The 14,558-nt window shown below is 39.0% G+C and overlaps 1 protein-coding gene across 2 annotated transcripts in view; it reads left to right on the top strand.

The window, feature by feature from the left end:
* LOC117426922 (unconventional myosin-X-like) overlaps positions 1-14,558 on the top strand; it is a 108,359-nt gene that overhangs the window by 63,485 nt on the left and 30,316 nt on the right. For both annotated transcript variants that reach the window (XM_059033497.1, XM_059033498.1), the window contains exons 9-19: positions 1,727-1,830; positions 2,636-2,765; positions 3,257-3,375; positions 5,671-5,817; positions 6,212-6,312; positions 7,189-7,255; positions 7,680-7,772; positions 8,347-8,415; positions 9,734-9,816; positions 10,556-10,664; positions 11,315-11,395. In XM_059033497.1, the coding sequence (XP_058889480.1) occupies positions 1,727-1,830; positions 2,636-2,765; positions 3,257-3,375; positions 5,671-5,817; positions 6,212-6,312; positions 7,189-7,255; positions 7,680-7,772; positions 8,347-8,415; positions 9,734-9,816; positions 10,556-10,664; positions 11,315-11,395 (1,103 nt within the window). The remainder of the gene's footprint in view (positions 1-1,726; positions 1,831-2,635; positions 2,766-3,256; positions 3,376-5,670; positions 5,818-6,211; positions 6,313-7,188; positions 7,256-7,679; positions 7,773-8,346; positions 8,416-9,733; positions 9,817-10,555; positions 10,665-11,314; positions 11,396-14,558) is intronic.

Raw genomic sequence — 14,558 nt, 5'->3', positions numbered from 1 at the left:
GGTACCTAATGGCTTCATGTGTTGTAGTTCAGACTCTCTCCAGTGGTCTAGCTGCAACAGTTGATCTGTAGTGTTGTATTTGAAATATTTGCATATCATGAATAAATGTAAAAAAAAAAAAAAAAAAAAAAAGGTAATATTCTCAGCGTAACGAAAGGGAGGAAAGGGTGGGGGCAGTGATAATTCCGAGTAAGCCATTAAGTAGTAAGGAAATGTCAGTCAGTGCGTTTACATGAGCATAAGAATTCCGATATTTTTTGGAAAACTAAGTTTTCCGAAAACTAATTCCGATATCAAAAGTCATGTAAACACAGTTTTCGGAAAATGTATCTGAATATTCCGAAAGTCAGTTTTTGGAAAACAGCACCTAGAAATTTCCGATTAAATTCCGAAAACTAACAAAATGTATATCATGTAAACGCACTTTTTAATGAAAACTTATTCCAATAGCGTACTGCACATGTGCAAACTTTGACCTTCATTCTGCGCGTGGTTTTAGAAAACAGAGAAAATAATATCAATCTGTAGTGAGTCTGCATGGATCCATTTGTCTAGTTAGGGATAAAGTAAACTCATTACGTATTTGTTAATAGACCATACTGAAACAGAAAATGTTTTCCAGCTTTAAAATGGCGTGATAATTTAAAATAATGTCTGCAAAAGAAACTGGTAATAAGAACAGAATGAGCTGTTGGAAAGGTTGATTGCACATTGTGGGGAATCTGAATAGAAGTATAGGATAGTAATCTTTGAATTTAAGACCTGACACTTTGATAAAGCACTATATTGGATTGGTCTCCGTTCTATCGCAGAAATGTCCGGTCTGTTCAAATCGTACTTAGACTACTACAGTACTTTGCATGCGAAAATATCCTGCGTTTTCCGAAAACTTCAATCCATGTATACAGTTGAATTATAATTAGACTTTCTATCGTTAATCATGTAAACACAGAAAAGTGACGTTTTAAGAAAATTGGTTTTCTAATTCAGTTTTCCGAAAACATTAGTTTTCGGAAAACGCTTTGTCATGTAAACGTACTGACTGATTGTAAATGCATTAGTTAGCACTCCTTTTAAAGTGATTCCTTAGGCGATTTGACTCTATTGAATTGTCAGTGGTATAGTGTCAAATGCATAGAACGACAGATGTTGTCTTTAGTATATTTTACAGCACTATGGGTACTGTGTAAGGTTTATATTTTTCATATTTGGTGTATATTTTAGGGTGTTTTTTTTTTAATTTTACACACATGTTATACACAATCCCAGTAACCTTTTACCAACCCAAATCACAATAACCTTTTACCAACCCAAATCACAATAACCTTTTACCAGCCCAAATCACAATAACCTTTTACCAGCCCAAATCACAGTAACCTTTCACCAGCCCAAATCACAATAACCTTTTACCAGCCCAAATCACAATAACCTTTTACCAGCCCAAATCACAATAACCTTTTACCAACCCAAATCACAATAACCTTTTACCAGCCCAAATCACAATAACCTTTTACCAGCCCAAATCACAATAAGCGTTTACTAACCCAAGTCACAGTGTGTTCTCTAATGGCCTAACCGGGTACAAAATTACAGGACAGGTGAAAAAAATGTCCTTGGTAAATATTATTTCTTAGTATTGAAAAGACATTGCAGTGGTTCTCATAACTATCATGTTTGAAGTCGCCTATACAATCCCCTTTTCATTTGCCCCCTCTTCCCTTTCCAGAGTCGTATTTCCTGTCTGATCCAGAATCTTACTACTACTTGAGGCAGTCAGGGTGTGTGAAGGACAAGAGCTTGGATGACACACAGCTATTCAACTGTGTCATGGTGAGCCATCTCTTCACCTTCCTATGTGCAGCAGCAAGAAGCGTTTCCCCAGCCAGGACCCCACGCCTCTACATTCTCTAAGAGCATGCTGTTCTGTTGCTGCCCTCTCCTGCGGTGGTGGCCTTCATTATCTTCATGCAGTGATCACAACCAAGACTCACCAGAAGCAATCGGCAGCATATTTAAAATTGCTGTCTATTGCAAAAGCAATCTGTTTGGAACAGTTCATTGTGTTAACACATTTATATGGGCATGTACGATACTAGTTTACTGGTTTTGAGTGGGCCTACCTTGTATTTTAGGCAGGTTTGTATTGTTGTAAAGTAAGTCTACAGAAAGATTAACTGTATGGTTTCAGTATCTAATATACTGACATAGATCTAGACAAATGTACAATATATAGTATAATAGCGATACAGCCACCTGGCATTTCTTTGTATCAGATGGAGATGACATCACATTAACCTGTTTAAATTATTCTTATTTTACTATAAATAGAATCTCGTGTAGGCTGCTGTATGATACAAGATGACCTTCACCCCACGTGGGGCTTTGTGACTGGGTTGAAAATCGGCATGTACCCTATAACCCTGTGATATATATTTAAATATGAGTAATGAAACAACATATCTAGATTTTGTTTACTTTCTGCTAAGTTACTTAGTGCTGAAACATCAACAGTCACTTGTTTCAGAAGTTGAAGTGCAAATAGTTCATTTCAATGCACAGAGGAGTCGGTCAGGTGTGTGTTGAGTTGTTGTGTCTAATAGCTGCCCTTCACTCTGCTCTGTGGTTCCTCTGGCAGGCTGCGCTGAAGGTGATGGAGTTCAGCGAGGAGGAAATTCGAGACGTCTTCAAGCTGCTCTCGGGGGTCCTACAGATGGGCAACATCGAGTTCATGATGGCTGGTGGGGCGCAAATCACCACTAAAGCAGGCAAGGAGGCCCAGTCTGATTTTTTTTTTTTACTGCCAGCAAAATACGGGCACCTGTATTTTTACCAAGCTCACACCTTTCCGTTATTTCCAAGAGCGCGCAACAGTGTAAATGTGTTTGATTCTCACAGATCATAAAATAATAAAGTAGTAACTATAAAAAGGTATACAGTTGGAGTCATACCATTTCTATGAAATAATGAAGTAAGCTATTCTCTATTTGTGTCTTTGACTTGAACACATGTACTGTACAAAGTTTACAAACTGAACTTCAAAGGTGTATGTTGCAAAGGACTTTGAGATCTTCTGACCCTTTATTGGCTCTCAGGACAGCACTATAAACAAGATGGCATCTCCTCAAAGGGGTTATCCTGGCAAAACAATTTAAACAAATGGCTTTCTAAAAAATGGCACATCAAAAAATCGCACAATGTTATCATTTCTCTCTCTCTCTCTCTCTCTCTGTGTGTGTGTGTGTGTGTGTGTGTGCAGTGCTGAGCAATGTGAGTGAGCTGCTGGGGCTGGACTCTTTCCAGTTATCGGAGGTGCTGACTCAGAGATCCATGATTCTGCGTGGGGAGGTGATCTGCTCCCCCCTCACCATTGAGCAGGTAGTATTACCCACTGAAATAAACCTGGGGGTCTCAACCTAGCACCCACTTGACATTATTCCATGTCATTTGCCACAGTTGCCCCTTTCTATTTGAGAGAGCCCCAGGACTGAATGGCAGGAGGAGTTGAGGTCAGGACTGAGATGCAATCACAGAGCTGTGAAGGGAAGCTGGCACTGTGCCTGACTACATTGTAGTGCCAGGGCACCATATTCACAAATACTTAAAGTTTTAAAATACCTTATTTTTTACTGCTGCCCCCATTATCATTATTTAGTGTAAATCTTTATTTTTAATAAGTGTTATTACTCTTTTAAGACCTCAGCTGAGGTACAACACTGTAGAGTTGCCCTCCAAGTATTCAAGTCTTTTTTACAACCTCTCAATCTGTTATAAATGTTCCTGCTTTGACACCATCTTGGTAGAGCTTTTTCGCAAAGTTTAAACAATATGTATTAATTCAGCATACGTTTGTGCTATGTAGACGTTTAAGAATTCATTATTTCGTCACAGTTGGATATTCCAGCTGTCGCCAGTAGAGGGAGTGGTGTACTACCCTTATCCATGAAGGACGCATCAGTTTTGACTCGGTTTACTTCATTCATCAGACTTTTTTTATGTTGAACGTTTCTTGTTAGAAGTAATTTTATTACCCAAAAGGCTCTACACCTGTACGGTAGCTACATCTGCAGAACCTCTTCCCTAATTGTGATAAAGCTTGGTATGGCCAAGTATTATACTTCACCGTAAAAGCTCTGGCCTCCAAACAACCAAAAAACAGAAACCCTGATACTGTAAGTTAATTTGTCATAAATACTAACATTTTGTCTTTGTGAAGTCAATACATTTGGGGTCCTGAAATGATGCTTTCACCCCAGTCTATGTTCCTATGTAAGAGAAAGACTCAACTCAAAAAAGTAATGTGGCTACCCACTCTTTCAGTAATCGTAATAGACTACAGTGTATCATTAACACACAGGCCTTGCTCATAATGTATTCTCGAATGAGTCAGAATGACTCCATAATTTGATTGAATGCTCCACAATGCTGAGGCTGTGCCTAGCAGGCATTCTTTCAGTTCTCTGTGGAAATGCCACCACCACCAGCCGTTACTTAAAATGAGAAAAAATGACAAATTTATTATATATATATATTTTTTTTTATAAATTTAGTAGTCGCCAAATTTTTTTTTTTTTTTTTTTTTAAATCATTTTCTCCCCAATTTGGAATTTGGTGACTGAGGACAACGCAGCTTACAGGCAAGCCTGCAGGCACCCGGTCAGACCACAGGGGTCGCTGGTGCGCGGTGAGCCGAGGACACCATATTCAAATGGACAGGGTGGTTCTCCCAGTCCATTTGAATAGCTCTGCCGAGTGTGCTGTGTAAACATGAGGTGATTTGGATTGGGAGGGGCTGGCTATCCAGGCTCACCTGTGGTTTGCAGGGTCCCCCTGCGGCAGGAGACAGCTTTTTGAAAAGTCACTCCCAAGGTAGAACATTACAGTATTGCTGTTTCCCGAGGCAACTATTGTCATATTTTATTTATTTATTTATTTATTTATTTTAAACCTAATTGAATGTTGCCCACTGCCTCATGAATTAGTGTTTCAGGTCTGTATTTGTCAGTGAATGCCAACTGCAAAAATATTAGAATTAAACTTTATGGAACAGATTCCATAAGGCTTGTGTTTAATTGTTAAACTGTTTTAGTAATGTATTGTAACTATAGCCAGTTGAATTGCTTTTCTTATGTTGGTTTCACAGACCCCTATTTGCACTTGTCATAATCAGGGGGCAGTGGAATCAGCCATATATGTTTAAGTGAAAGAAAAATATGCCTGTTGTGCTTAACCTATAGAAAAATGAAGAAATAATTAACAAAATACTGAAATTATGTGGTTTATATTGAGGGTAATGACCTCCTGAATATTTAACTGGCAAATAATGACCAACTATCCCATCTACCAGTTCAGAACCTTCACGTCAGTCATTAACAATGGATTCATTCATTTAAATAACATTTCTACAGGGGATTGCATTGAGATTCTTGTAGCACTTCCTGTTGCAAATTGAATATTTAAGACACCTTTTTTTCTCTCTCCTCTCTCTCTCTCAGAAGTACTCCAGTCTTTTAAAATTGCCACATTTATAGAGGACATGTGACATTGAGGTAGCTCTTAACAGTCCTTGATAGAGTATTCGTTATTGTAAAGTGTTTTATAGTATAGCATGTGGTTTGAAAGGTTTTGGGGATTATCAGAGCCAAACTCACACTGACACTGTCTCTCTTGTAGGCGGTTGACTCACGGGACTCTATGGCCATGGCGCTGTACTCCCAGTGCTTCTCCTGGATAATCATGAAGATCAACGCCAAGATCAAAGGCAAGGACAGCTTCAAATCAGTGGGGATCCTTGACATCTTTGGCTTTGAGAACTTTCAGGTAACTGCCATACCTGTTCCTCCTAGCCTGTACTCTTCTAAGCAGAGTCATTCTACAGTTTATTAAAGAAATGGCATGGTTAGCTGACTAGACTTGGCTGGGGGAGCAGTACAGCCTAGCGCCCAAAGCAAGCTCAGGTAGTTCAGAATGACTGGAAGGAAAGAGAAAAAAATAAATAAATAATTAAAATGACATTTGAAGCTACTTCCTCTCTAACTGTTTTTCTAAAGAGTTTAAAGTTTATGCTCACTCTATAAAACCTCCACGGACAATTACTTCGCTGAGCCAGAATTATCTGTGCATTTTGTGGGCAACTGAGATTGTGCACCATCATAATACCATCAGTGAATTTAAGTGTCTGTTTCTCTTACGTAGAATGTGTCTGTCTTCCCAGGTGAATCGCTTTGAGCAATTTAACATCAACTACGCCAACGAGAAGCTGCAGGAGTATTTCAACAAACACATATTTTCTCTGGAGCAGCTAGAGTATAACAGGTAATGGTGGCAGGGCTTTTGAAACTTGCCAGTATAAGTAGGTATACTAAATACTGGCTTGTGTATGTAGTGATGGGGGTTGCTCGCACATTTTCATACAAGTTGATATAATAATATCAAAATATTTTCATTGGTTCAGTACCCATTGTCGGATTACACCAAAAAGAAAATTTTTCAGAGTTGGGTCAATTTGTGAGTCTAAATTCAGATAAACAAACTTGCAAGTGTACTGTAATTTGTGGTTCAATTAAAATATTGATTCACTAAGTTAACTAATGAAACTTATTTTTACTTAAGTGTTTTTATCTGCCCAAAGTATATTTTCAGTTCAATATAGAGAGATGTTTTCGACATTTTATTTGAAGACCGCGCTTTTTGTGTTTTTATTGTGTGATCACTCAAGGGTTTTCTGTTTGGTCACAGCCCATTTAATCACATGAACAGTCAAACAATCCCAGCATTGTGGCTTTCCCCTATACGTTTACCCACTGTATCAGAGCCGTGGTGAGAAAAGACAGTCAGTCAGAGAATGTGATGAAGCTGGTCCCCATGCCCACAACAAGGGCTTCCCAGTCGTATTAAACACTACAGCTGAGGAGACACCTTGTACTGGCACCCAGGCACAGTTTAGAGAAATGTCAACTTACTGAAGACAGCAAGAATTTGCTTAACCTAAACACATCAACCCACCCATCTGTCTGTGTAATTCTCCATTTTGTTCAGATACTGATTTTACCATCTATACTTATTTCCCTAAAAGTCTTAATTTATATTTCTGCATGTGTTTTTAAATATGGTCTATATGTACTCCTGTGTGCTGCAGGTATCTTGTCTATAAATTGTCTTTATGAATACCCTGATCTCAATTCATTGCAGGGAAGGAATCCACTGGGAAGCCATTGACTGGATGGATAATGCAGAATGCCTGGATCTCATTGAAAAGGTACGACGAAGCATCTACTTTACACTAGAGGAAGCTCTTTACACTGCACTATAGAAAAAAAGGACTTTGATATCATGTTGCTCCCAGGCTTTTAGAACGGTCTCAGCCCTGACATTATGTCCAATGCCCAAGCTTACTGGAATCAAAGAATTGCCAGACTGTGCCAGAGCTCAGCGGAGCTCAGTTCAAGCAACAATCCTGTATAATGAAGTGGCTCGTTCCTTTATTTATGTTGGCTTAAAATACTTCCACCTGAATTTGGATGTCTCAGTATATACCTGAGTGGCTAGTGATTATTTCTAATGGGAATTCACCTCAGTGGCTTTACAGGGGTGAAGAAAAGGAAAGAGTCTTTCTTTGCGATCACTTTGCTGCAGACTGTTAGCTGACCTCTCTATCTATCTCTCTCTATCTCTCTCTATAGAAATTAGGCTTGCTGGCCCTGATAAATGAAGAAAGCAGATTCCCAAAGGGGACAGACCACACCTTGCTGGAGAAACTCCACAACCAGCATGCTGTGAGTATCCCTGTCCCCCAGCACATCTCTTCGGGTAGTGAGGGGGAAGGGACTTGGTCAATCCCAGCCCTTCGAGGTCACAAAGCAGACACTTTGAAATGGGACATCTGTGATTCACTGGCTAATGTAACAGACTTTTCTGTGCAGTTGACCCAAAAGTCACAGCTTCACAGGTTACTGGGCATGTGGCTGCCTTATTACTTTGCTCCCTTGTTATAAGGCAGCACAAGCATACTCATTTTAAAGCAGATCAGAAAGAGCCACATAACTATGGCTACAGTGTTTTTAAAGGGGTAAAGAGCTCTTTCTAGGGTTACTTAAATTCAGTCATTAGGCTGATTAGGGGTATGAATTAGCCATGTTTACCAGTGTTATGAAAATATCAGTCTGTGAAGTAGTCTATGGTATTTGGCTTTTAAATCACGTGCAAGTCCAGGAATGACTCTCAATCTCTGTATTTAGATAAGTTGAACAGACCCCATAATCGTGAAATCTAGGCTGATGAGTATAACTTTACATTACAAGAATCCTTATTGCATATTTGGGGAATCTAACTGCCTTTTTGTTTCTTCAGACCAACCATTATTATGTGAAGCCCAGAGTGGTGGATCACCAGTTTGGGATCAAGCACTATGCTGGAGAGGTAACTTCACCATTTAGTTACTTAGTTTATTAAAAACCTTTCCTTTTATTACCTTCAGTAGAATGCCTTCATACATTTCCTTAAAGGCACTGAAGATCAGCCACACTACAGAGCAGTCGTTCATGTTGGACGCCACCTGTTCGGCCATACCCTTTTTTCTGATTAACTGTTAATTAATTTACCACACCTATTAAAAAGAAGATTAAGAAGGAAGGTGTCAAGTGTCTTTTTTGGCAACCCAGTAGTTCTTGCAACAGATACTAAACAAATAAAACCGGGTGAGTTGAGTTCAAGATAGTTTTACAGGAAATAATGCTGCTGTGGTTTATTTCTTTTGTGGCTCACAAAACCAAAAGAAAAATAAATTAATTAAAACCACACCTTTTAATGCAAGCAGGCATAGAATTCTGAGACCAGCTTTCACAGTTACTGATCGCAAGCAGTGCAGCCGTCTTCAGTAGTTGGGGTCCCGACAGCACAGCGTAATTAGAAAGGTCTTAATCTGTGCTGGGATGTGTTCTTTATGTAACCGGTAAGCTTACATAGCTGGGATCCAAGCCAACTTCCAGACTGTGCACAATTGTGTGACATTGCTTGCCATTGATACTGGCGTCTGTTGCGCAATGAGAAGCAGGAAAGAATCTCTCAGAAAGGTCACAATGGTGGGCGGTGTTGAAGTAAGAACTGAACCTGCACATGTCACAATATCCACTTTGTGAGGGTGTCTTTCACGTGCTGCTAGCATACAGTGTCCCCATAGTCGATTTTGAGGGTTGATCCATCTTAAAATAATTTTCTTGCAAAAGGATTCTGAATAGCCACGATTTTAACCACCATGTTCTTAATATAGTCCATTATAAGTCCATTCATTATTTGTCTTTTGGAAAGCCCTTGGAACAAGTTTCAAAATGATCAGAATGTTTTTGTCTTGGTCATAGAGGTCACAGGTCATTCTCGCCATGTGGAGCGTGGTGGAGTTACAAAGCTCTTGTTTTGAATGCACATGACACCTGCCCTTTAGGTTTCATCAACCATAAACAAAGAAATTTGGGCCACTTGAGCAGGAATGGCCCATATGACCAGTTCCAGTAGCTTTTTGCCGCAGTAGGCTGATAAATAAAAATTTTGAAAAAATTGATCAATTGATAATTGACAATATAATAATTATCAAAAATAATAAAACATTGCAGAAATGTCATTTTTCAATTCACCCATTGCCATCACATTATAATTGCTGCAATAACTTTTAAAGGGGTAAAGAGTGTAGTCTGTAACCTGATAACTGTTAATTAGTGTGCATTCAATGTCGTCTTGCCAGGTTCTCTATGACGCCAGAGGCATTTTGGAAAAGAACCGGGACACATTTAGAGATGATATCTTAAACATGGTGAAAGACAGCAGGTGAGGATTATTAGGACAACATTGTTTTTATGTTATGATATCAGATGCAGCATGCATGAACTGCTAGATAGCAGAGGTAGTCAAGGTTTCCAGTCTGCAGAGAGGGCATGAACAAAATACAAGGCTATTATCAACCAAAAAAAATAAAATAAATAAAATTGTGTTTTTTGGAGCACATCAAGCTACTGCGGCTTCTTGTCAGTAGCCATCTTGTTTTGTTATTCGCCCTGGATAAGGGCGTCTAAGAAATAAATAATAAATATTTCCAGTGTCTCGACAAGAGGTCACCTGCTTTAAAGTGGGGTTATGATTGGCTGATGCCTGTTAGTTGCCAGTAATGATGAACCAGCATTATAGTGACACAATTATAAGCCCTGTTCTCTCATCACACTGTACCATAGGAGAAACTGATTGGCTGATGCATTCAATGTGGTAGATAGTAAATTCTAAATAACTTTTATTGTTGTAAAAACAATTATACATGTCGGTTTAACAAGGTGTTTTGATCCAGCCCAAATACATTTTAGTTGCAGTTTTACAAACCCCACAAATACATAAAGACTTGCTTAGAATAGGGGTGTTATTGTGTCAAAATAACTTTTGAACAAGATATGGTGTGGTATGTTAAACATGTGATGCATATCAGAGAGATGGACTTGTATATATTTGTAGAGAACTAAGGCTATGTAAAAGGGTACTTACTAAAATGTCATTAACCTTTCCTTTTTTTTTTTTCTAGGTTGGACTTTATATATGACCTGTTTGAGCGAGTGGCCAGCAGGAACAATGAGGAGACCCTGAAGATGGGCACAGCCAGACGCAAACCCACTGTCAGCTCTCAATTCAGGGTGAGGCGTGGAGATTCACAGTGCTTACCTCTGCTCTGACCTGACATAATATAGCCTGGCTTTCCTTTTTGGAGAGCTTTGCAATTTTGGTACAGCTCCAGTTCAGCAGACCTCACAAGGAGAGTTTTTCAGGTGTCAGAAAATCCATTACTTATTTTTATGAATCAGAATCCCACATTTCTGTTTACAACTCTGGTTGTAGTTAAGAAGGAATCCTCTAAGTTTCCAAATTTTTTTTTGAAAATAAAATAACTATAAATGTTTCAAAACTGTTATTGTGTGTACACCTAAAAACCCACGAGATTCCCTTTAGCCTGACTTCTTCTTCAGAGTGTGTAGCTTTACATTGCTATAGACAAAACATGCTTACATATGCCAGGTCCTGGATAGTTAGTGTGTGACATGGGAGCCCTATTCACAAAGCTGATTAATTATTGAAAGATGTTTTCCTCTGACTTGATTTAATTTAATGTAGTTCAGTAACCATGACGCTGGCTTGTTTAGGAGTAAAATAGAACAGTTTCATGTATACCAAATAAATGCTTTGTGAATAGGGCCCTGTGTCCGGAATGAACACTGTGTATAAATGATGATGTCAGAGGGCCTGCACTGATGCTCTCTTGTTTTTTACTTTTTTTTTTTTAATTCAGGACTCACTGCATTCTCTCATGGCCACTCTGAGCACCTCCAACCCATTCTTTGTACGCTGCATCAAACCCAACATGCAGAAGGTAGGTGAACTAAAAGTGCAAGATAGTTTCTGAAGTGTTTATAAGATTCTTTCCATGGGTGTGATGTGTCAGACCTGCCTCTGATACTTTCTATATAATATAAAATTCTAAAAACTACAATGACATGAGTGCAACAGTGTATTCACATACCAGCTTTCTACACATTTTATACTGCAAAGAGCATTTCTATTTGTGTGAAGCTTTCCATTTCCTATTATTTGACTGTATTGAAAATATACATTTGCAATTTATAAATACAATAAGATCCTATCAGATAAATGTATTAGGCAGACATTTACCACACAAAGTGCACCAGAACTCTTCTCCTGGTATACAGTTGAAACAGTGTCTGTGGAAGAACCCCATGTTTAGATAACACAGTGCATTTACCCTCAAAGGAATCCAAGCACCTTTTAGGAATAATGTTTGGGGGCCACTATTTTTAACTGGTTCCCGTTCATTGCTGATCGAAACTGGCTAGAGGTGCAGGCCTATAGGGGAGCCTCAAGCACTTGGGTGTTTTCATATCAACACTGACTCGCTCATGCAGTTTTGATCAGCAGGAGCCCAGTCAAATCAGTTTAGGACTGGTGCCAGGACTGAGTAAAAAAAAAAAAAAAATTGAAGGCATACATCATTGAATCTGCAACATACACACTTTTACAAAACTTCTGGTCACAAATGCATTGGACTACCAAATTCAATGTCCATTTAAACTGGAAGCAAAGCAATATAAAATACAAATACTTTTGCTTCTCAAAAGCGGTGTAGATGGAGAAGTTTGATGCAGATTTCCACCAGCACCTGAAATGACGGTGGGATTCATGTATGGATTGGTCACATACCACTCTAGAGCAATTTAACATACCTTGCAGGCACATCTTGTTGAAACAATGCATGTGGTTTCCCTACATCCTATTGACAGTGTTCTGGCAGGTGTTTCATTTTTTTTTATCCAAACCCTGTATGTAAAGGGAATACATTTAGTCTCCGTCCCATTCCCAATTATATGTTAAATGTTCCTGTCTTTTTATGGAAACTAATGCAATTCTAATGAGTACAGTGTGTTCCAGGAACTGCTATGTCCGTGAAAGGAGACCCTTTGTAATTTCTCAACACAGCACAGTAGACATGGCCTCCAGCACATTCCTTCAATGAAAAGCAGCTACAAAAGGGTAAAAGGTCACAGCTCAGACACTGCTGCCCAAGTCTAATTGCAGCTGCCCATCCCAGCTTGGCTTTGACCCCTAACAGCCCAATGGGTTGTGGTCCACAGGGCATTAAACGAAAAAGAAATGGCTTATGATTTAAAGAAACAAGGTTACGTTTACAGTTTTGCCAGTTTTTATTAAAGAATGACTATAACCAAAGTGATATGATCAGGTGCTCGTCTCTCTTGACCCCCACTATAGTCTGTCAGGGGAATTGCAGTGTGCTTATAACAAACAAAAAGAGCTGAAGTGAAGTGATGTTAAGCAAGTTTAACTGTATTATATAAAAATAAAAAAAAGATATATATTTTTATATACATTGTTAAAAATGGTTGGATATTAAGGATGTTTAGTTTGAGAAACACAGTGTTTGCCAAGATGTCACACAAAAAAGCAATGCCTCCACTCAAAACAAACAAACATATCTGCGCAATATTGCTAAAAGGTCAAGGTTCTCAATTAAAAGTTTCTGTGGAACAGTGTGTTGAAACCCCACACTTACACCACAGTTCACATGCAGTTATAGTATGAGTAGCTTCCAATGCATTATATATATATATATATATATATATATATATATATATATATATATATATATATATATATATATATATAATCTCAAATTTGTTGGTACCCCTCCACAAAAAACGAAGAATGCACAATTTTCTCTGAAATAACTTGAAACTGACAAAAGTAATTGGCATCCACCATTGTTTATTCCATATTTAATAGAAATCAGACTTTGCTTTTGATTTTTTATTCAACATAATATTGTAAATAAGAAAACAAATGAAAATGGCATGGACAAAAATAATGGGACCGCTAACCTAATATTTTGTTGCACAACCTTTAGAGGCAATCACTGTAATCAAACGTTTTCTGTAGCTCTCAATGAGACTTCTGCACCTGTTAACAGGTAGTTTGGCCCACTCTTCCTGAGCAAACTGCTCCAGCTGTCTCAGGTTTGATGGGTGCCTTCTCCAGTCTGCAAGTTTCAGCTCTTTCCATAGATGTTCGATAGGATTCAGATCAGGACTCATAGAAGGCCACTTCAGAATAGTCCAATGTTTTGTTCTTATCCATTCTTGGGTGCTTTTAGCTGTGTGTTTCGGGTCATTATCCTGTTGGAGGACCCATGACCTGCGACTGAGACAGAGCTTTCTGACACTGGGCAGTACGTTTCGCTCCAGAATGCCTTGATAGTCTTGAGATTTCGTTGTGCCCTGCACAGATTCAAGGCACCCTGTGCCAGGCGCAGCAAAGCAGCCCCAAAACATAACCGAGCCTCCTCCATGTTTCACTGTAGGTATGGTGTTCTTTTCTTTGAAAGCTTCATTTTTTCGTCTGTGAACATAGAGCTGATGTGACTTGCCAAAAAGCTCCAGTTTTGACTCATCTGTCCAAAGGACATTCTCCCAGAAGGATTGTGGCTTGTCAATATACATTTTAGCAAATTCCAGTCTGGCTTTTTTATGTTTTTCTTTCAAAAGTGGAGTCCTCCTGGGTCTTCTTCCATTAGAGTCCACTTTCACTCAAAAAGCGACGGATGGTGCGATCAGAACTGACGTACCTTCACCTTGGAGTTCAGCTTGTATCTCTTGGCAGTTATCCTTGGTTCTTTTTCTACCATTCGCACTATGCTTCTGTTCACTCTGGGGTCGATTTTCCTCTTGCGGCCGCTCCCAGGGAGGTTGGCTACAGTTCCATGGACCTTAAACTTCTTAATAATATTTGCAACTGTTGTCACAGGAACATCAAGCTGCTTGGAGATGGTCTTGTAGCCTTTACCTTTACCATGCTTGTCTATTATTTTCTTTCTGATCTCCTCAGACAACTCTCTCCTTTGCTTTCTCTGGTCCAAGTTCAGTGTGGTGCACACAATGATACCAAACAGCACAGTGACTACTTTTCTCCATTTAAAGAGGCTGAATGACTGATTACAAGATTGGAGA

Source organism: Acipenser ruthenus, chromosome 11, assembly GCF_902713425.1.
Source record: "Acipenser ruthenus chromosome 11, fAciRut3.2 maternal haplotype, whole genome shotgun sequence".
NCBI classification, from domain to species: Eukaryota; Metazoa; Chordata; class Actinopteri; order Acipenseriformes; family Acipenseridae; genus Acipenser; species Acipenser ruthenus.
The sequence above is the reverse complement of the archived record's forward strand: the minus strand, read 5'-3'. Positions and strand labels throughout refer to the sequence as shown.